At 33.9% G+C, this 22,402-nt stretch overlaps 2 protein-coding genes across 2 annotated transcripts; both read left to right on the forward strand.

Annotated features, from left to right (window-relative positions):
* Nucleotides 1-1,666: 1,666 nt before the first annotated feature.
* On the forward strand, nt 1,667-6,996 carry LOC148235397 (uncharacterized). Its single transcript, XM_088186340.1, has 11 exons — nt 1,667-1,713; nt 1,884-2,131; nt 2,194-3,544; nt 3,611-3,792; nt 3,862-4,101; nt 4,173-5,381; nt 5,450-5,761; nt 5,827-6,147; nt 6,222-6,403; nt 6,469-6,594; nt 6,663-6,996. Exons 1-11 carry the CDS (start codon nt 1,698-1,700, stop codon nt 6,931-6,933), a joined length of 4,458 nt encoding a protein of 1,485 aa, XP_088042466.1. The 5' UTR covers nt 1,667-1,697; the 3' UTR covers nt 6,934-6,996.
* Nucleotides 6,997-9,221: 2,225 nt separating this feature from the next.
* Nucleotides 9,222-20,398, forward strand: tsr (Cofilin/actin-depolymerizing factor homolog tsr). The gene is made up of 4 exons (XM_088186947.1): nt 9,222-9,292; nt 18,782-18,972; nt 19,105-19,236; nt 19,306-20,398. The coding sequence occupies exons 1-4, from the start codon at nt 9,290-9,292 to the stop codon at nt 19,424-19,426; spliced, it is 447 nt and encodes a 148-aa protein (XP_088043073.1). The 5' UTR covers nt 9,222-9,289; the 3' UTR covers nt 19,427-20,398.
* Nucleotides 20,399-22,402: the final 2,004 nt, after the last annotated feature.

Below are 22,402 nucleotides of genomic sequence, written 5' to 3' on the forward strand. Positions count from 1 at the left end.
TTGACGACACATGAATAAAAAAAATCTAAAAATAACTAAGACATGTTTTATTGAAATTAAAGCAAATAAACAAGTAGAAAAAAAATAAAAAGTGTGAAAGCGTTGCAGATAGTGTAAGACCTGTGCATCATCGTGGTGCTTCTTCAGGTGAGAATATTGATACTGTGAGTGAAAATGTAGCCGAAGATCCAGAAGCAGTGGCGTAGCTATGGTGGGGCGGAGGTGGCGGGCCGCCCCGGGCGGCACTTGCTTGGGGGCGGCATATTCGCGATGGAATCATCTAGTGTGGTTCTTAACCCTGAATATACTAAAATTTATGTAAATCTACGAATAGTAAGAGCTTAACAATAATCAATTTATTATTTTTAAGAATGCTGATTTTATGACTCTGCAAAAAAATGTATGGGGGGGGGCGGCAATTTTAAGGATTGCCCCGGGCGGCACATACCCTAGCTACGCCACTGTCCAGAAGTATCGATTCGTCGGCGTTCGCAGCTTTTATTATAGCTTCCTTTGGTATTAATTTTATATAACACAAGAATTAAAGCCCAGAGACCATGGACGGCGAAAAATTTACACAGATTATGTGTTAGAGCAGCAGGAAATGGATGCTGAGTTTTCAAATGAAATCTTCTCTGCTGAGGCACATTTCCACCTCTCTGGGTATGTTAATAAATAAAATTACCGCATATGAGCTGATGAAAATCTTCATGTGATTCACGAGAGACCATTACATGCCCAAAAAGTGATTGTTTGGTGCGCATTGTGGTCAGGCGGCGTCATTGGGCTTTACATTTTAAAACAATAAAGGTCGGACTGTAACAGTCAATGATAATAACCGATTATTTTTGACACGAAATCGAAGATATTAACGTGGAAGATATGCGGTTCCTACAAAACGCCGTAACTTGTCACACGTTGGGTGCAACGTTGGATGTTTTGGGTGAAAAGTTCTCAAGTCGTATTATTTCACGTTTTAGTGACGTCAAATAGCCGTCAAGATCATACGATTTATCACCGTTGGATCATGCGATTCTACGCCGACTAGCCCGAAACATTAGAATACCTAAAAACATCTGCCAAGTTATAACCGAGACATAGCCCGAAATTTGGTAAAAGTCATCGAAAATTACTTCTATATTATTTTTTAATTATTGATTTATTTGATATTATTTTTATTAAAAAATGAATACGTCTAATGTTTGATTAATATTTTTTTTTGTAAAGTTTGGAAACTAAAGTTGAATCACCTTTAGTTTGTAATTTACTATTAATATTCAAAATAGTAAATATTTATTAAAGAAAAATACATATTGTGGGGGCAAAATGGTATTCTACAATTTTTATTTATAAAATAATATTAATAATTAATTAATTATTATATAAGATTTTTATATTCTTTTTATACAATTTAATTTAGGAACATGGCCGAATACATCTTGAAAAAGTTTTAAAAAGATATATTTAAATTTTATTAAGTAGCAATAATTAAATCTTTTAAGTTGTAATATTTTTTATCGGCTAAATTGCTTTTCAAATAACAAATGTTACAAAATGTAGTTTTAACCTAAAAAATATTAATTTCTTAAAATAAAATAAGATTGGAGGTAATAAGTATTGTTATTATAATTATTTATTGCCATCATCTGAATATTTTATTATTATGGCAACTTTTCACACACGTGCATTTTGACAACATGTCTCTCGCGTCAGGTTTGAAATTATTTTAACCTATGAAAATACATATTTTAATACGTATTTATTCTAATTAAACTATGTTAAGCATTATATTTTGTGTTTACAATAAAATCAATATAAAAACTAATACAAATTTTAGTACTATTTAGTATTATTTTAAGGCAATAAAAAGTGTTTTATTTCAGAACTAAAACGCAGGTTAGATTATGAAGAAATACCCATAAAGAAGAGATTAAAACTTGCTGAAAACGCTCTATCATATCCACTATTGACTATTGCCAATAAGGAGGATGTCGTCGTTCAATGGCTCTGTGATAAATTGTCTAGCTTTGAAGATGTGGCTACAAATAATCTATTCTCGTCTTTAAATCATTTATTTAAAGAGATTAATTTTAAAGCATGTTCAACGTATAATAAAACGCAGCTTTTAAAGGTATTTTTTTTTAAATATACTTATTTTTAAAAATAAACATGAAAATCATATTTTTATTACAGATTCTGTCAAAGCATCTGCAAGAATGTAGTAAAGAAATGATAGTTAATAACACTGTTACGGATTACAATGTAGAACTATTTGAATGTTGTAGTATTTTGATAGATAATACCACAATTTATAATTCTTATAATGAATTTATCTGCCAGTTTTTTATACTCATCAAAGAACTATTTTTTAACGTTGTGTTATGTCAAAAAACTTTGACTGAGAATATTCGCAAAAAAGATCAATATGGAAAGTTCATTAAAAACACTTTTCTTAGCTTGCGAAATTATATTAAAAGCATCAATAAAAAAACAGCTTTGGTTGAACCATTTTTGCAGTCGCAGTTATTGTGGGAAATATTAGAATTATCCGATGATGATACTGTATCTTTTCAAGCTTTCAGTTTATGTCAAATGATTGCTTTTCCCAATTATTCGCTTCCGTTGTATAAAAAATATATTACTACTCTTATTTCTAAGGGCGATTTGAATAGTTTAATTGAAAAAACGGGTGAGAATTTAAGACCTATTGTAGCAATGATGGACCTTATTCTGAAGAAGCCGGATTCGATAAAAGTCGAACAATTCGCTCGCTTTCTCAACCTGATAGTATATTCTTTTAAAAGTGATGAAATATTATTATTCTTGTTTAATTCGATTCTGTACAAGGTATTAGGAGTTGAACAAGAATATTTAGATATACCGAAAGAAATATCTTCAGTGAATTTTGACAGAGACACTGTTAAAAAGTTGCACTTTGCGAATCTTCAACTTCTTTCTAAATTCAACATGAATTTGAATATAAAACATGATTTCAATAAGACAGAAGATGAAAAAAAAGTTTTTATTACATTTTTTCAAGAGGTTACTGTAAACGTAATCTTTGAAAGCTTCGATGATTTAACTTTGACGATTATAAAACAGGCGTTTTTACTTGATCCGTCAATTCTTGAACCTCTGATGGAGGTTCTTTTACCGAATATTATGATACAGAAGAAGCGTAATTATTTTAACGAATCGTATTCCGAAACTTTGATAACGATAATTGATATAATGTTCAAAATGAGTCGAGGTTTGGAATTTTTAACGAGATTGTTACCAAAAATCAAATTAACTTTGGAATCACATGACGAGGAGCAACAAAAATTAACTAAAAAGTATAAAAAGCTCATTGAAATGGGAGAAAGTACTGATGAAGTACAAAATAAAATTATTTCATCACAAGACATGTTTCCGGAAGAGTTTTGTAACACGTTCGGACAGTTGAGCTCAGATTTGGTTTCTTGGCAGCACACAAACGTTTTAAAGATACTCATAAATTATTTAAATGAATATGGTATATCAAAACTGGAAAATGGAAATACAAGTATGTCGTTTTAGAATATTTTTTTAATGAATCAACTGCTGTTAACATTTTTTGTATTAATTTCAGATCCATCTACTATTGTATTGACTGAAATTCTATGTTCGTTATTAGTATCATATTTACAATACAGCAAGATTGCAGATGAAGACGTACCTGAAACAATTTATCAGAAATTTGACGAATTATTCAAAGGTGTGGGGTCAGAATGTTTAGTTAGATTTGGAAATGTCATCTATAAATTTCCAGAAGTATTTATTTTTTATATATTATTGTATTGTAGCATTTAAATATCTGTATTATAAAAAATATTTTTTTAGGAAATTAAATTGACAAGATTGTTTCTCAATCTATGCCAAAATTATGGACATTTGAAGCTACTATTACATAGGTATCAACCATACTACAAAGATGATACAAACGACGATGACAATTCTTCAAATGATACATTCCATATATTTAATCTGAATTTATTACATGACTATATGTCAGCTCATCAGTGGAAGAAAGTATATAAGTTCATATTAAAGCATGATGATGTTAAATCTAAACAACTTATGGTAAGTTAAACTCGATTTCTAAGTATTGATATTTTATGATTTACTTATTAAACTGACTTTTATGATTTCAGTACAATTTAATAATCCAAAATTGTATTATGTCGATTGTTAACAAAAATGATTCTGAACGCTCTCAGATAGTTTTCGAGAATTCTAAAAATTATATTTTAGAAAATTTTAATGAAATTCTATTTATTTTATTGAAAAATAATATATACGCTAACATCTTGTTCAGCAAGTTGACTTTGCTGGAACTAAAGTTAATATCAAAAAATATTGTGGTCGCTCTCATTAACTTAGATAAACAAAATAGAGAGGAAACTCTTACGTCGTTCATTGATATGTTTAAAATAAACTGCGTTGAAAGCAAAAAGGATCTGCTTTCGATGGTAATGCTAGAATTGCTCAGAAACATATGGAAAAAATTTGATAAAAAGAAAATCACCAAACAGTATTTCTCATTATATGAGTCATCAGATCTAGACGACTTTAACATCAGACAACTTATGAAATCCGTTCAAAGTTATAAAGAGTATCACACTAAAATGTCTGAATGTGATATATCAAATGATATAGAAGAAATCGTTCAATCTCTGACAATATTAAACGATTTACCGATACAGTTCTTGAGTGAAAATTTACATAACAGTTTAATGTTCACTGTTATTCTATTAGTATCCAATAATGAAGAATGTAAATCATTGTACCAGATTTGTAAATCTATTTTGATGAAGCTATTTGAACTATCGTTTAAATTACCGAATTTCGTTGATGTATTTTCGTCACCGTTTTTCTTACAATTAATAGAAAATGATTTATTTAAATTATTATCATCGTCAAACGATCAGAACTTCAATAAATACGATTTAATGAAAAACATCTTGATTGGAACAGTCGTTAAAGAGAATTTGAGCGGAATTGTTGAAATCGTTAATGTTTTAGTGAACGATTGTAATGCCGAAAAATATGAATCGGTCGACATCTTTACCAAGGAATCTTTTCAAATGTTATCGTTACTATTGATAGTTGTATCAAACCTTAAAAAATCGAGTATGACGGGAGAAATGAGAGCTATAACTACTGATTGTTGTAATAAATCAATGGAAGTATTATACAAATATATTAAAGGTTTTGAATCAAACACATCATTGGCGTCACAAAAATGTGTAACAAATATCTTGGAATCATATTCAATCCTGTTAATGTTTCACTGCAAATCTAACGACAGTAAAAAATTGAAAAAATTGACCAAATCTCTTGAATTCTTCTTAAAACTTGCTGTAAGTTTTACTCACTCAATACTCGTTTTACCTGTGCTTCAAATTTTTAACGAATTTATATATTTCAGCTTGAGACATCGGTCGATAAAAATTTGGACTTGTTCCACGCTAAGGGCAGTTCAAAATTAATCAACGTAATCTTGCACCATTATAAAATTCTATCGACAAGTCTTCCACAAAGCTATGAGCAAACATTTTTTTCTCAAATATGGAGCACTTCTAAATCTTATCTGGAAAACAATCTAAAGAAAACCGAACCCGGATGGGTGGAAGTCACTAGTATAGTGCTAGAAAACGTAACTTTGACTTGCGAGTCGAGTGATACTAAATTTTTCAACACCCATCTCACAAAAGAACTGATCGGAAGCAAAAACATTACGGTGATTATATAAACATCTTTATTAAAAGTATAGATTATATTTAATATTAAAATTATAATTTTTAGTCCGAAGACAGCTCTTTTTCTTGTACGTCGACTGAAGTATCGCATGTTATACAAAAACTGTGGTCCTGCTTTTTGAAAGCGAATCTTAAAGCGTCCGGTAAAAATGAAGCAAGATCCTCAATTGTCAAACAAATGACCAAAAAGTTTTTCTTATGGCTAAAATATATGGATAGATCTTCAAATACATTAAACATTAAAAACGATCAAGGCGTAAATGACGATATTGTTAATGAAAAACATCCGAATACTAAAAAAAGCAATGATTACGAAATCACTTTAATATACATAGATATAATCACAGAATTTATCAACACCAAAAAAGTAATTATTTTGATATACTCTTAAGATATAAAAATCAATCATTAGATTACTATAATTTATTTATGACGTTTCAGATGATCCTATCAAATTACTTGATAGACATAATCATTCCGATGCCTACGATGATTTGCTCTCAATTCAATAACCACGAAAACATTTCATCTGATCCGGTAGACGTGTATTGCATTTTATTCGGAAAATGCACTCGACTACTTAATTCGCTTCTCTGTCATCGTTCTGAAATTCTTCAAGATAGGTATTGATCATCTCGTGATTTTTAATTATTTATATTCTCTACATAATAATCATTTTAAATTTTAGATGGCCACCATTTTTCGTCGCTTTTAGAAAATTAATCGAATCACTATGTTTGAAGAGTAATTCCGACCAATCGCTAAGTCCCAAAGATATTGAAAAATTGGTTAAATTGAGCCTCAGCATTGAGCGGTAATTAAACTAATTCATTTTTTAAATGCATTCTAATTAAATTTATAAAAAATATGTTTATTTTACAGAATAACCCAAATCATGGCGAAAAATGTGAAGCAAGACATCACAAGACTCGCCCCATTTTTAATAGCTGATATCATAATGTATTTCCAAAAGGTGTCCGTTTATCCTATGATCAAGTTCCATTTGCAAAATTGTATCAATTCTTTGATGCAACTTTTGGATAATTACGCAAGGAGCTTCTTGATGAGAAACATGACCGATTCTAGCCGAATCATGTTCCAAAAAATAAACGACGAATATAATAAATACCACAAATATGTTGGTTCCTCTTGAACATGCTTTTATTTCTATATATATTTTTTTAATTAATAAATGTTTTTATTTCGTAATAATAAATTGTAGTATTATTTCAAAAGTTAATGTATACTCTATAAATTGTAAAACGCAGCTGTTGCAAAATAGTAGCGCCTCTCAATGAGGGTAACATTATTAAGCGGCAATACATTATACCACTTTTTCGGCAAAGAAACCCTGCCAATTTATAGTTTCCCTGTCAATTGAGTACAAGATTCTCTAAAAGATTGAAGACAGATTCAGTCAGCCACAGGAAAAATCATGTTAACAGTTTTGTGGGATTGCCAAGGCATTCTGCTTACAACGTTCCAGCCTCTTAACATCCGAATCCTAACACAATATCCTAAAAAAATTATTGCTGCCATTTGACAAGCGATCAGCATTCCTCTCAAAATGATTCTATGGATTTACAACGTTCGCCACTAGACACGTTGGGCTAAATTCAAGCATCCCCAATTTACTTTTAGCCTTGCTCCTAGCTATTTCTATTTATTCTACACCTTTCAAGTGAGTGCTTTTCCGACAAAAATGAGGTCACCACTTCACAGCATAATAAAACTGGCGGTTTTCAGGGACAGGCGCCTAAATGTATGTTGAAAAATAAACTTTGTTTTCAAATCATTAATGATTTTTATCGACTTGTTTTTAAATGCACTTTTTTTAAATTAGTAACACTTTTTTTAATCGTTTTCACTAATAACAAATATACTGCAAGAAAAATAAATTATTCAACAAATTATGTTACTGAATAAATAATTTCCACTAAAAATGAATATGTACTTTGCATTGAATGATCCCACTAATGTTTTACTACTGGTATATATTTAATAATTAAATTAAATGTTGAGAACCTCTGATCGTTTTAAAAAAATAAAACAAATAACAAATAAATTTGTAGATACCATGTCAAAAAGATCTGCTTCAAAGTGCAAAATACTAAATTCAAGTTTGAGCGTACAAAGTGCATTTTAATTTTTCAAATTTTTAGTGCAAAGTATTCAAATTTATGTTTATGTACAAAGTGCATACTAACCAATTTTTAGTGCAAATTATTAAAATTTATATTTGTGTGTACAAAGTGCATACTATCAATTATTTAGTGCAAGGTAATAAATTTATGTATATAATATATGATAATTATATAATTCATTAAACGAAACAAACTCGTATATTTACGATTGAAGTATACAGGATTCTTAGTTATAATATGAAAGGTACTTCTAATTACTAAAATATCTTTCAACCTATTTTCATTTAAACTATTTATATTATATTCTAGAATAAACTTCAAGCTAGAGAAGGCCCTTTCCACACTAAACTTGTGTTTCTGGAGCTCTTTAAACCACCACTGCATATTTTTTATAAATGATTTTTTTTAATTTCATATTTTATTTCGTTTGAATATGTACTGGTTTGTCAAATATAGACATTTCCGAACGTCATAAGATGGCGTTCACGAACGCATACAATTGGCGAAACAGGCGTCAACATGATATTTAGTATAGATTTGTTCTTATTCAGGTTTAGCCGTTAATTTTAAGAAATATTCTATATATAGTTTTTTCTGAACATGTTGTACTAGCTAACGTTTTGATAAAATTATAAGATGAAACTAAAAATAAAAAGGTCGTCTTGGAATTTTTTGTTCATTTAGCAATGCTGCAGGAGTTAAAAATGGTTACTTTAATCATTTTTGTTCAAGGATGACAAAAAATAACTAAAAGAGGACAATCCTCTTTAGAAGAGAACGTCTGGTTACCTTACATTAGCGTAAAGCTGTTATGCGATGCACATGTATTTTAATAAATATTTTGGAACATTGAAGCTCATAGATAAATATTTTCTAGCAGTTATTTGCACTCCTATTTTTTTAATAACTTATACTGTTTTTTTAAATTTGTACTAGTTTACATAGATCTCTTTTAGATTTTAGAGGGAAAAGTTCGATTTAGTTTAATAACATTTTGATTAAATAATTAAGTATTTGTATTAGCAAAAGAGTGACAATAAAAGTTTCGATGGTCGTTTTATACTGCGTTATGGCCAAGTGCAAAATAAATTCGATCGTTCGCTAAAATTTTATTTGCGCCGCAACAACGTTCGTTAGAGTGTCGGGTAGTATTTAAAAATGATATTTGAATTTTGAGATTGCATTCTCTGGGGGAAACCGACGACGAGACGCACGAATGCATGCCCATATATGGGAATAGGCGTCCTCGCGTCGGTGTGGCCAGCCGTCAAAATGGGAGTGGGGCGGCTCATTTTTTAGTGTCGTCGGCGGATCTCGGGTGGGTGCGATCGCCGCCACAGCTCCGTCGAAGACCGCTCTGCAGACATGGTGAGTGGCCGTCGTTCGTCTTTCCGTTTTTCGCCCGAGCGCTTGTACGGTCTCGGGGGCGTCGTTTCGACGAGGGCGGCGCCCCTTCGCGGTCGGCCCTCGCCCTCGCCGGCCGGCATCGATTCCTCCCCGCCCCGCGGCGGAAGTTCTCGCCCCCGACGGGACGGGCGCTCCGGGGCGGCGTTTCGCGGACATTTTCGACGATCGGTGTCGTTTTTGTCGATTGAAGTTATATAAATTGCCGGCAGCAGGCTACGGCACCGGCACCGGCGTCCGATCGATCGCGGTTGAGCGCCCCTGACGGTCGCCGGATGAATCATGCGCAGTGCGAATCGGCGGCGTCGGTCGCGTCTCCGTTCCGATGCGCGGGGTCGCCGTTTCGTCCCGCAGGTCATGATCATGTTCACGGCTACCCGACTGTTCGACTTCGCGAGGCGGCGCGTCTCGGATGATTCACGCCGCGACCAGCGATCGCCGACCTTTTTTCCATGCGGTCCGCCCCATACTTTTTTTTATCGATTTTTATCTAAACGAGCTTGTTTCAAAAATCACACTATAATATGATATTTGCAACTAAATAAATTTATATTTCTTTGACTGTTTTCGATTTTGCTTATCCTCAGATGATATAATCTTTCTATTTTCCGGAAACGAAATGATTCGATGTCTTATGCACCGTGCTAATGCGAGGATGCAATAATCGCTAATCCTCGTGCTTGTTCTAACGAAATTAGGAATACGTTTAATTGATATGAAAAAATAATTTAAATTGCTCATGTTTCGGCAGGTGTATTCCCGCCATATCGTCAATGATAACGTTTATAATCTTAGTTCAAAACATATTAGTTTTTTGCGTTTTTTGTAATAAAAAAATCTCATGCAAGACGTATGTCACAAGCCAATAGAAAGAGAGGTACTTATTATTATCCTGAGAAATGATGGGTACTTGATGATATGAACATATGCCGGGGTAGAATATGAATATATAGCTTATGGCAAAATTAAAAAAAAATCCGTTAAAATCACATATGTAAATATGCAAAGAAATAACCTGATGCTAGTAGTTATTGTTGTTTTGAAAAACATTGTTAATTGCATTTTTATAATCAATTATTTTGTCCGATGACACAACATGTGTGCCATGCTCGCGATAACGGTTTTGTGCCCGGTAACACAACCCCTTTGCCTCGTTTTCGTCAAGCGTTGTTAGTTTATGGCACAGTTCATTATTTTTTATTAAAATGTAGACCGTCATCTGGTGAAGTTTAACCATGTTATAGAGGGTCAAGTTTATTATAAAAAATATCGATTCATTTGTTTACACATTTGTTTATTTATATACAATTATAAAGGCCATTTTTTAAGTAGATTTGTTGCAGAGAGTTATTCATGGGGTGTTCACTCGCTGTCGCTCGTATTTATGTAGCAAAACGTTGTTTTGCTACATAAATACGAATTATAATTTAAACAAATTAAGTGAGCGTGAGCGTTGGTCAGAACAGTGAACACCCCATGCATAACTCGCTGCAACGAATCTACTTTAAAAAGTCATTTATAATTGTATATTAAATAAATATTTTCTTAGAAAAAATTTAACCCCCGGTAACAGGAAAATACCTATTTTGTCTTATGCCATTGAAACCTTGTTTTCAACCACCAGAATCGATGGATAAATAAGATTTTCCTATTTGTATGGAATATCATGCTTACTAAACATTATTTTGCTGGGATTTAAAACGATACAATTAATTTTAAACACAAAATTCTGTCATTATTATTTTCCTAGTAGTGCTCCGAAGTCGGCTTTTCCTTTTTTTATGCTTGTTAAAAAATTTGCAAGGAAATAAAACCACTTTTATTCGATCAAAATATCTGGAAAAAAAAGCTTTTTTTTATTTAATAAAATAAGATGTACATTTTAAAATGAGGCCTTTGGGTCTACATTATAATTAGTACACATTTTCTAAAATGGTAACATTTTGATTGGTGAGAAATTGTTGAAAGTAGGAGTATCAAAAAACTCGAAACAAATTTAATAAATGTTTCCACATGACGTATTTACAATTTCAATTTTTATATTTGTTAAAAACCAAACACTTTCTATTATTAACAAATAATCAGTTAATTTATTTTTTGTGATAAAAAAAATTGTTCCCAGCAAATTTAAACTACGCGTCGCAATTAACCTTAAAAAATGATAATAAATCTGTAACAAACATAATAATTTAGTATATTTGTCATATTAAAAATGATATTTAAATATCGAGACATAGGAGGAAAATGGATATTGAGTTTATATTACATGACCAGATTTTGATAATATCCAGCCTCTAAAGAAATTTTGGAAATTTTTGTTCGAGGACGTCTGGTCGGTCACCTTACTGTATCAAATATTATTTTAATATGTATGTAATTGGCACCACGAAAAGGTTTTGCCGTACTTTCATTATAGTTGCGCGGTGTTTTAATCGTTATTAAATATAATATATGGATACAAAAGCTCGATAACAAATTAAATATCCGCACTCGAGCGATAATGAATCTTAATGCCGTGCAATTAAAGAACGATTTCGTTTTGACTTTCATGCGTTTTTTGTGCAGAGGTGAGCAACCTATTTATTAATACCGCCTCACTATGTCAGTCAGATGCAATTGAAAAAGAGCTATTTCCGACGCACGTCTCCAGCCTAGCTGCGTGTCTAGACGGATGGAGTTATCGCCCCTAATTCTCCTTCCCTTTTTAGTCTCGACGAAACGAGTACCCCTCGTTTGCGGTTCTAGTGACAGGCGAGAATATCGCGAACTCGCTTTCGATCCGGTTTCGCTGTCAACAAACGGGGATAAAATCTCTGGCTGTATTTTAATTTAGTTCGCGAATTATTCACGACTGCGAAATCTCGTTAGTCATAATGACGACACGTCAACCGAGTTTACGCAATTGATTTTTTCTATGCTCTTCTAGCGATTCGAAGCCTCTGCCGCGAAACGAGTTTTAGCAGAAGGTTAAAAATCATAAATCAACACTGTAATCTTTCAAGTTTTGCGATAACGAACGGTCGGTATAGTTTGGCAATTGTGCATGTAATTCGACGATCGATTCGACCTTCGCATTTCCTAGGCGGCTTTTCTTACGCAGCAGCAGTCACGGTTAACAGATTTATAGTCTGTCCGATCCCGACCTTGCGCAAAACTTTAGAGATTGTCTTAGATCATTTAGGGATTAAAATACGCGACTTCATGGTCGCTCGTAATAAATTTTATACGTGCACGATCATATATTTTTCAGAGCTTAACTCGTTTATGAAATAAGACGTAATTAGAAGCAACCGACATGCCGATGCTATTTGAGAATGTAATATAAATACGTAGGAATAGTATGACTGTAGCAATGAATGATTCATAACTTCAAGCACCTTATCATTATCAGTCTTTATTGTTCGGCTTTATCGTATTTTTTTCATACTGAGTGTACCGATTTGACTTTTTGTTTATAATTATACTATTTGAAGTTTTCTGTAATTCTACTTTTTCTCATATTTATCAACACTAGTAAAAATGTGTATTATACGAAAGCCAAAAATCTCTCTTTTACGTATTGCTCGATTCTATTGAATGATAAATTCAAATTTAACTTTCGCCTTAATTTTTTACATTTTGCCAGAGCGAACACAATGACTGCACAAAATGAAAATCATTTCGGCTACGTCTGACCTTCTCTTTCTCTTAGCTCTCGTTCCATATTCGGCCGTAATTACGAGACCATATTTATACAAATTTGTCGCTCCGTATTTGGATGCATTTTTTTTGTCGTTCTTCACCACAGTATGCCATTATAATAAACAGATCACGCAGCGCGACGCGAGTGCGTGAGACGGCTGACGAACGATCTAAATATAGAAGAAGAGCGAATAGCTCGGAACAACCCCCCGCTGCGTGAAATGTTTAAGAAGGCCTGCCGCTCGGTTCCGGCGAGCGGGTTTCCTCGACGCGGCAGGTTACGGCCATATATGGTCGCGTCGCGTCGTGCCAGCGGTTATCAACCGCCGGGGCGCGGTCCGCTCGCCGTGAATCATAGCCGCGGCGATAATTCGACGGCCTATCTCCGCCACAATCGCCGCGGCGAGTCGAAAACCTTGCCGAATGACACGGGGTCGCCAACATTTGACGAAAGTGACACCATCATATTCTTCTGATCACTAATTGCGAAACTTACAGTAGCGTACAAAAAAAATCGCATCATATTTCGTATATAACTAAAAATCTGACATATTTTCTATGCGGTAAAAAAATATTTTAAAATCGTATATTACTACTATATATTATTTTGGTGCACCCATTAAATACTGGTAAAATACTGAAAAGCATAGAATTAATCAACGATTCAATACATTAATGATCTAATTCTTTGTAGCATAATCTTTCGATCGATATAAATTTGTTTGTTGAATTAAAGATTATTTATTCCAGAGCCGATCAATATTTTTTATTTCAATTTTTCATTATATCTGAGATATTTCGTATTTATAATCAACTATTAATTTATTTTTTTAATCTTATCTTCACTGCATTGAACATTGCTCATTAAATTGATAAAAATAAAAGATTACCGTCTATTTTCGCGCAATTAGTGCAGTAACATATATATCACACATGGCCAAATGGTGGCTCGCGAGCCGCATGCGGCTCTTTTGTATATTAGGTTATTCCATAGGTGCGAGTTATATGAGCTAAAAATTAAAACGTGTAATACTATTAATAAATTATGTATTCTCCATCTTTTTCTACAATTCTTTCCACGTGTTAATCTTTTTATATCTGATTCGAAAAATAATATATTTTTTGAAACAATTAATTTTTTAATGTCGTTTTTTATATTCATTTTTTGTAAAATATTTTTTCTACCTAAAACCTGTTGCATGGATCTAAATATGTGATGGTCGTTTGGAGCAATGTCTGAAGAATACGGTGGGTGAGAAAGGAGTTCCCAAGATTTTTTTTATCGTCTATTTGGATACATGAAGGCAAGCACTGTCTTGGTGTAAAATTACGGTTCTTTTTATTGTATGATGAGATGCTTACTACTTTTTCCATTGCAATGAGCACTTCTGTTACCTGTACTAGGGCCCTACGAGTCCAACCCTTATGGGCGGGCACCCAGCTTGTGGCGATGAACGGGACCCACCCCCCGTAATAGATACATATTTATCAGTTTCATTATTATTTCTCTCGAGTGCATTGTGTATCATCCTTGTTATAACACCATCCCCCTGATCTTCGAGAGATGTTTATGTTGCCTCAGTCGCAGCCTTGGCCCGCGGTTCCCTAAAGGCTGAGCACTTTGGCCCAGCTTGCGTTTATCTGCTATGTTTTGCTCGTCATAAGTAGTGCCTCGCGCATTACCACGGACGGCCAGCCGGAGAGTTTACTTACCCTCAAGGATTTGGGTTTTAACCTCAAGAGGACTCCCACACTGTTATCGGCGATCTCCAGCGTGTGGTCGACTGGCGCCGATTGTCTGATGAGTCTCTTTTAAACGAATTAGCTGAGCATACTATGTGTCTCTCATAATTGCCTGCCTGCCGTAATTAATTATGCCCTTCATATCCAATGCATAACATTATCTTATTGGATTGTGATACTTTTCTCGGGGTTGAAATTTGGGGTTGATTGGCGTCCAACCACTGCCTTTTATGTCGCATGTTAAACTAAAAAAGAATCAACTGTTTTAGAATCATTAATTATTGTCAGATAATATTCTGCATATTAACACTATTTTTTATATGTCTGAGCTAATCTAGGTCACGCGATGAGATTTTGTGCTAGCTTCTGTATCGTTTTTATGGCAGCCCCAATATCCTCACTAACAACCCGCTCTTACGTAGATATTTGTTATCAAAATTCCAGGAACGAAGTTTTTAGAATCATATTTGACACTTCCTAAATTGAATTGCATCTGCCTGTTACATTACAGATGTTTTTAACTGCTATTGTTTCATTATGACCGAGTTGAAACTCATAAAGCATAATACAGCTCAACTAAGATTATTGGATTGAAAATATCACGTAACTAAATAGCATCATTGATACAATTACTGTTAACAAACACCAAAATAATAGTAGAATTATCGTTAATATATAAAAAATATACATTTTTGCAAATGTAAGAGAAAAAAGTGCAGACTTATGGGACAACCTGATATTTAATAAGGTGTAACAGACACTCGTTATGTTTCTGCAGAAATAATTAAGAAAGCAGAAATGCTCAATTTAGTAGAACTCAAATAATTAACTCGTGGTGTCGATATCAAGCATGAAAAATGCTGGTGTAGCACCTGCAATGTTAGATAAAAATTATAGGTCTCATTGGCCTCTTGAAAAGTGATTATAGATTTCCGCGGTTTATACCTCTTCATTGCATAATTCACCGTGAACAATCTGGTAGCTAAATATTTAAAATATGATCTTGTCAAGACCGTTCTACAGATTATAAATTACATTTGAACAAATGCAAAGAATAATCGCCAGTTCAAGAATTTCCTTGAAGATTTTCTAGATTGCATTGTGAGGTGGTTATCAACTTACAATGTATTTAATCGATTTGTTCAAGTAAACTAGAGCCTCTTGTAAAATTTCTTAAAGATGACTAATCACGAGATTTATTGTTCCTTACTGGCATAATGGAACATTTGCAATTTTTAAACTTAGTGCTACACAGAAAGGAGAAACATATTTCTGATCTGATTCAAACGATATTCAGCTTTCAGAATAAAAACTGCATTTTTCAGAATGATTCAGATCATATTCCACGTTTAAAAAACAGATCTCTTTAAATAATAAAAAAATATCGATGGAAGTTAAAATAATTATTGGCAGATATATCCTAGATTTTAAGATCTGAAGAAGTGCCATTTACACATTGCGGGTAAATAAATTACAAGTATGTAAATATATATATATTTACTGGCATGTCAGATAAATTATGTTTTCGCTAGTAAAAATATAGATCTGCCGATGAAAACGTATTTCGATATGATTCACTGAAATGACACATTAAAAAATATATTCAGCATTAGTCACTGGTCGTTTTGTAGGGGCTTTATTTATACTGTGTTTTTTAGATTTTCTTTGTGAAATAACCCGAGAATTTCTGGTTTAAAAATTAGGGACGGAAGGGGGGGGGGCAAAAGTTGGCCAGTCACTGGTTGTTTTTATTTTAATATTTCGATTTCATTAAATTACAGTCCGTCCAAGATGTGAACGCTCATCGATAGTATCGGTGAGAAATATTTTAGGGTGACCATGTGAAATTACACGTTCAATTATTTTTTTTTTTAAATTTAATTTGTTGAGGAAAATGTAAAATATCACTTTCTTGCATATTTAATTTATATACATACATATTTAATTCAATAACATGAGAGCAGTTTTGGAATCACTCTCCAGGTTGAATATCTGTTTAATATAATATTTTTTTAAAATATCAATAGGAAAAAAAATACAGGAATTGTTTCATTGATTACAAAATACCACAACATGACAATACTTTATAATAAAAATATAACACATTATAATTTTTAATTCAATTTCCAACGTCTCCCTACCCTTAAAACAGCCCTGATTTAGTATTGGTAACGTTCAACTATCGGTGTAAACAAATTCGCGGAAAACTGTATATGTATGCATGCATGCGTACACGCACCCTTATTTCCACAACACAACGATGATGAGCGTTAACATCTTGGATGGATTATACGTGCATTTTTCTTGCCAATTTCAAGCTGGGGCAATTGCTTTCCTCCCCCTAAGTGACATTTCTAGTAGAGGCACTGCTTCTACTTTCTAAATATATTAATTAGCAAAGTTTTTTCAACACAACAAAGACGTTCGAGTTATATTTTTTCTAACACAGCAGAACATGGATGGGGGGGGGGGTAGTAATATAACAGTCGATCTTGAACCATTTTTTATTTGCTATTGATCATTTAACTGAATATCCAATAATCGATTTCACGAAAATATATTTAATAAAAAATAAGTTCTAATTACTATTTTGCGGTTTAACTCTGCGGTACGGATGAACGAGTTTATTGTGGCTCTCAAACAATTTATAATAAAGTTTCATTAACTGCTATCAAAAATTGTGTAATAAATACTTTTATAAATAATACATGGGATCCTTTCTGAATTGCTGATAAACTAAGTATACACATGCTATTGACTTATTTTGAATCACTTAAAGAAATGATCGATAACAATTTAGTCACTGTTTTTAATGCTCCCAAGAAGTAAAATTTTACAACACTTATATTAGTTGTATTTATCCAAGATTATTCGAGTTATTGGCATGAAGGAGAGACAGCTTGCGTCATTAAAACATACAAGTGCCAAATGTTGTTGCTACTCGGTTCAGTGAGATGAGTAACTGAGTTTAGTCAAATTCATATAACCTCATCAATCCGTATTAATTAAGACTAGCGTAGAAAAAATGAGATAGTCATTGTAGTTTCTTCGTGAAATTTATTTAAGTTCTAAATAATATTTTGGTTATTAGTTTATTTGTGGTTTTTTTTTCTGGTTGGTAAATTTATTCTTTCACGGTCGAATCATAACGATGGCGTCACTGCAAAAAATATAATTTTTAACCGTCGCGCGTAACAAAACGGACACGCGTAAAAGTTATACGTCCGTTTTTGGATACGAAACCGCTATCCGAATCGCCGACCGCGAATTCCTCCGGTAGCATACGGCCATATCTGCCCGCGATCGCGATAAAACCGATCGAAAATAAACAGTACGATCGCTTATCACTCGATTTGTCATCGTCGTCGACGACGATAAGCTTTTTTGAATCTATTTATTTTACGGTCTTCGTCCCCTTCTTGTGAGTAAATAAAATAGTCGACGCGACGGAAATAAATCTCGCGCGACCGACCTCTCGTATTTATGCGCTCTTCCGCATCTCTTGGTTTGTTTTATTGTCTCGAATTGCGCTTATTCGATATTTTTAGTTGTGCATGGCGGTTGAAACTATTTATATGTGAATGGCTTATATTGCACGCTTAGATCGTTTCGCGAGATCCGCCTCCGCGGTCTCCCGATAAAGATCCCGATCGCGGCTATACAGTTCGTCTCTTCGTGGGGCGGAACGTCGCCCGGTCGGGAAGATTAAACAGTTGTCGTTATTCACCCCCGGCCCTTCGCGCCGAAGCCTCGGGGTTTGCGCATCGGCTGCACACGCTTCTGTATTTATAAACCTGCTTCCAGTCTTTTTTATTCACGCGCGCCGACGCTCTCGACTTCGAGGGGGTCTCCGAAATAGATTTGTTTTATTTTAGAACGTAAACGTCTCGCGCGACGGAGACAATTCATGCCCGATTCGCGGAAGCTTATTGGCGTCGCTCTCGGTCAAAGATCTCGAAAAAATATTTATTTTCGTCATATTGTCACGGCTTATCGCACGACCTATAATCGATCTCTCTCTGCTTTCAGGCGTCAGGTGTGACTGTGTCCGATATCTGTAAGACCATATACGATGAAATTAAGAAGGATAAAAAGCACCGCTATGTGGTGTTTTACATCCGCGACGAGAAGCAGATAGACGTCGAGGTTGTCGGAAGCCGCAACGCTCAGTACGAAGAGTTTCTGGACGACCTCCAAAAGGGCGGACCCGAAGAATGCAGGTGAGAAATTTCTGCATGTTTTTATTGTCATCAAAAGCGCCATAACATAACAATTAAAATTGCGATTTTAATTTGATAGACAGACATAATTGGTTCAGTTCAATTTTTTATACGCTACTAATCATTTTACAGATATGGCCTCTTCGATTTCGAGTACATGCACCAGTGCCAAGGTACGACTGAGAGCTCCAAGAGGCAGAAACTGTTTCTAATGTCGTGGTGCCCGGACACCGCTAAGGTTAAGAAGAAGATGTTGTACTCTAGGTGAGTCGCTTTATTTTTAACACGCGTCTTTTGATCGATCTGAATTACCGTTAATTTTGATCGTTTCAGCTCCTTCGACGCACTGAAGAAATCTTTGGTGGGCATACAGAAGTTTATCCAAGCGACTGATCTATCAGAAGCGTCGCAGGAAGCCGTCGAAGAGAAGATCCGCGCGACTGACCGCCAATAGTTTCCCGCAGCTAAGATGAACAACTGAGTACTCCACCAGCGGCGGGTTCACTGTATCAATACATGCATATATACACACATATATATACATAAATATATATACATACTTAACTGGCTATTTTTATTTTGCTACTATATATGGGGCTATTATATTGTTTTGATAATCGTTTTAACTGAGCAGTGGCCTGCAACTCTGTACTGTTTTTCTTTTAAGTTTTCCAAAGATGACAGTTTTTTTGTAATTTATTTTTAACTTAATATAATAAAATTGAACATGTTACGATGGGTTTTTAACCATATCTATGCGCATTTATTTATGTAGTTTAATTTTTTATTACTATATTTAATCGATTCGCATGCAGTTACGCAGATTGCAGTTTCATTGTTGTCTCGAAGCTCAAATTTTTCGAAAGAGCCCCAACCCTCGATTGTCGACGATCGGTTCCTGCCAACGTTCACTAATAAACCGTGTTTATGTGAAATGGATATGTATTTTTTTTGTCGACTCTCTTTATATTAACTTTGTGAATGTACGGAGAGACTTTTGTAATTTATGATGGAAATAATAACACGATTATACAGACCCGCTGTTTTCATCACGAACAAAACACACTGCTAATCCTGATTGAAGTATTTTAAGCTAGCGAGATTGCATGGTAAGGGTATTATTATCGATATTTGTGCTATAAAATACGTTATTATAATCGACTTAATAGAAGCGAGGAATTAAGACGTTTTGTAATGATTTATTGTATATACCAGTTCGTATGCCGCGGTCGCCGTTGTCTGACAGCGGTGAGCATTTCGGGTCCCGTTTATTTGTAGTCTGCCAAATGTGAGACTGGATTTCTTGATAGTTTTATGAAACATGTCCTTTTATTAATACGTGCATATTTAAAATGGATTAAACTGCCCTTTTGTAAGAGATTTGAAAGTTGCGAAATACACTTTTTCATTATAAGCTACAATAAAATTGTTTTTCTTTCATCGACATCGACATTTTGATGAGTAGACCATGAGTGATAATCCGTAAGTATGTAGAAAACGTGTAGCTACGTAAACCTAACCTTAAACCTGATTATCTTATGATTTTGTTTTTAAAACCAATATTTTACTCCTGACTAGAGAATTTCTAAATGATTGTAAAAAGAGTAGAATTTTGTCAAGCAAAAGGCAAGATAATTTTTGTTATTTATATTTATTTAACACAAAATCACCGGCTGCGCTCCACCAAGGGGGGGTCCAGACCCCCGGACCCCCCTTGGGCTAGGCAGTATAAGCGATCGTCTGGAGTGCCGTAATACCAAATAAAAACGAAGTAGTATTCACTTAATATTATTTGTCGCACTGATGTGCTGACCTAAGCGATTCGCTGTAAAGCAATAAAGACATGCATATATTATTTTTATTTGATGCGAGTTCAAGAAGTCAGGATGTTGAAAGATTAACAGTATGGGGAGGAGAACACCGACGGCGATTAAACGACTAAACTTAATATATACCGGACATTGATTGGCTCGGTACACTTCCTTATTTTTTAACTTTATATAAATCGAACATCATCAACCGTTCGCCTGTTAAGTTAGGTTCGCTATCCCATTTATTTAAACAACATACACCGGCTACAATCATATTTTTCTTCCAACTTCCTTCCTGGTGTCTTCCAATTCTGATGAAGGTGGAAACACTCCTCTTGGAAGAGGTTGTAGAGCTCCCGATTGTTTCGTATACGCCACTCGTCGCTCTCGTATATAGCGCCATATATCATGCGAAGCACTTTTCTCTCGAATATGTCAAGCAGCCTTTCGTCGGTCCTGGTAAGTGTCCAGCTCTCTGAATCGTATGTCAGAATTGGTCTGATCAGCGTTTTGAAGAGCAATATTTTTGTACGATGAGATAATGTCCGCGATTTGATTTGTTTTATTAGACTGAAATAGTATGAATTTGGTGACACTACTCGTCTCTTGATCTCCTTGCTAACATAATATGAATTATACGTATAGTGACAAATCAAGACATACTGAAAAATAGAGATACAGACAGGACTAAGAGAATAAATGATGTATAAATCCAGAAATAAATACAAAATACAGTAAAATAAAAAAATGCTATGAGGTTTTTCTGAGAAACGTTACCATTTATAATTTGATTAGACATTTCATTTTTAAACTCCTACTTTATTTATGCAATTATGTAAATTAAATATAATAGACATCAAACATATTTAAACCACTAAAACACTGCCGTGATAGATCCAAACTCATTATGTATTAATTATAATTGCTCTTATTCATCCTGTTATTACAATATTTTTACCTATTGCAGTAGCACGTAGCTGTTTAACTTAACTTTCAACTTAAAATATTACTTTTAGGTTAAATTGATTTTGTGATAAATTAAATATTTTATTGTGAAGACCTATTTATTCATTATGCCAACAATTAGGTGGCACTCTGGTAATACTGACGTGATGGCTGTGAATGGCAGCACCTTAGGGGATCTCTCATTAGTCGATCGATGAAGCAGACAATTAATTTATTGTTTTAATTATTGCAAAAAGTGTTTTTTTCTTAATTCCTGCAATCACAAAAATAGCGTTGAAGCATATGCTAAAAAATTATCGCCTCAAAACTACCATTTTGTGACACACGAAGCGGTTTTTGTACGGGTTTTTTGTCATAATCTACCAGGAGTGCATATGAGTGAGAAGGTAGCTGATAATTAATATATTATTTTAATTATTAGGAAAACTATTTTTTTAATTTCTGCAAATTATGCACCTCAAGAGTCGCGTCAAAGCATATTCAGAAAGAAAAAACGCTTCAAACTACCGATTTTGTACGGGTTTTTTGTCATAATCTACCAGGAGTATAGAATAGGTGAGGAGGTAGTGGAGCTAATAATTTATTTATTTTTATATATAATTATTTTAAGTGCTACCAGGGCTGTACGGTCCATCTGCTATGGAATAATAGTA

The sequence above is a fragment of the Plectrocnemia conspersa genome, unplaced genomic scaffold (assembly GCF_051122295.1).
Source record: "Plectrocnemia conspersa isolate PC_06_02 unplaced genomic scaffold, ASM5112229v1 ptg000005l, whole genome shotgun sequence".
Taxonomy (NCBI): Eukaryota; Metazoa; Arthropoda; class Insecta; order Trichoptera; family Polycentropodidae; genus Plectrocnemia; species Plectrocnemia conspersa.

Bases quoted from the DNA above. Each gene is read 5' to 3' on its own strand.
- tsr (XM_088186947.1), top strand. The intron at 18,973-19,104 runs GTGAGAAATTTC...ATCATTTTACAG, and splicing joins GGCGGACCCGAAGAATGCAG to ATATGGCCTCTTCGATTTCG. The intron at 19,237-19,305 runs GTGAGTCGCTTT...TGATCGTTTCAG, and splicing joins AAGAAGATGTTGTACTCTAG to CTCCTTCGACGCACTGAAGA.
- LOC148235397 (XM_088186340.1), top strand. The intron at 2,132-2,193 runs GTATTTTTTTTT...TTTTTATTACAG, and splicing joins ATAAAACGCAGCTTTTAAAG to ATTCTGTCAAAGCATCTGCA. The intron at 5,382-5,449 runs GTAAGTTTTACT...TATATATTTCAG, and splicing joins AATTCTTCTTAAAACTTGCT to CTTGAGACATCGGTCGATAA.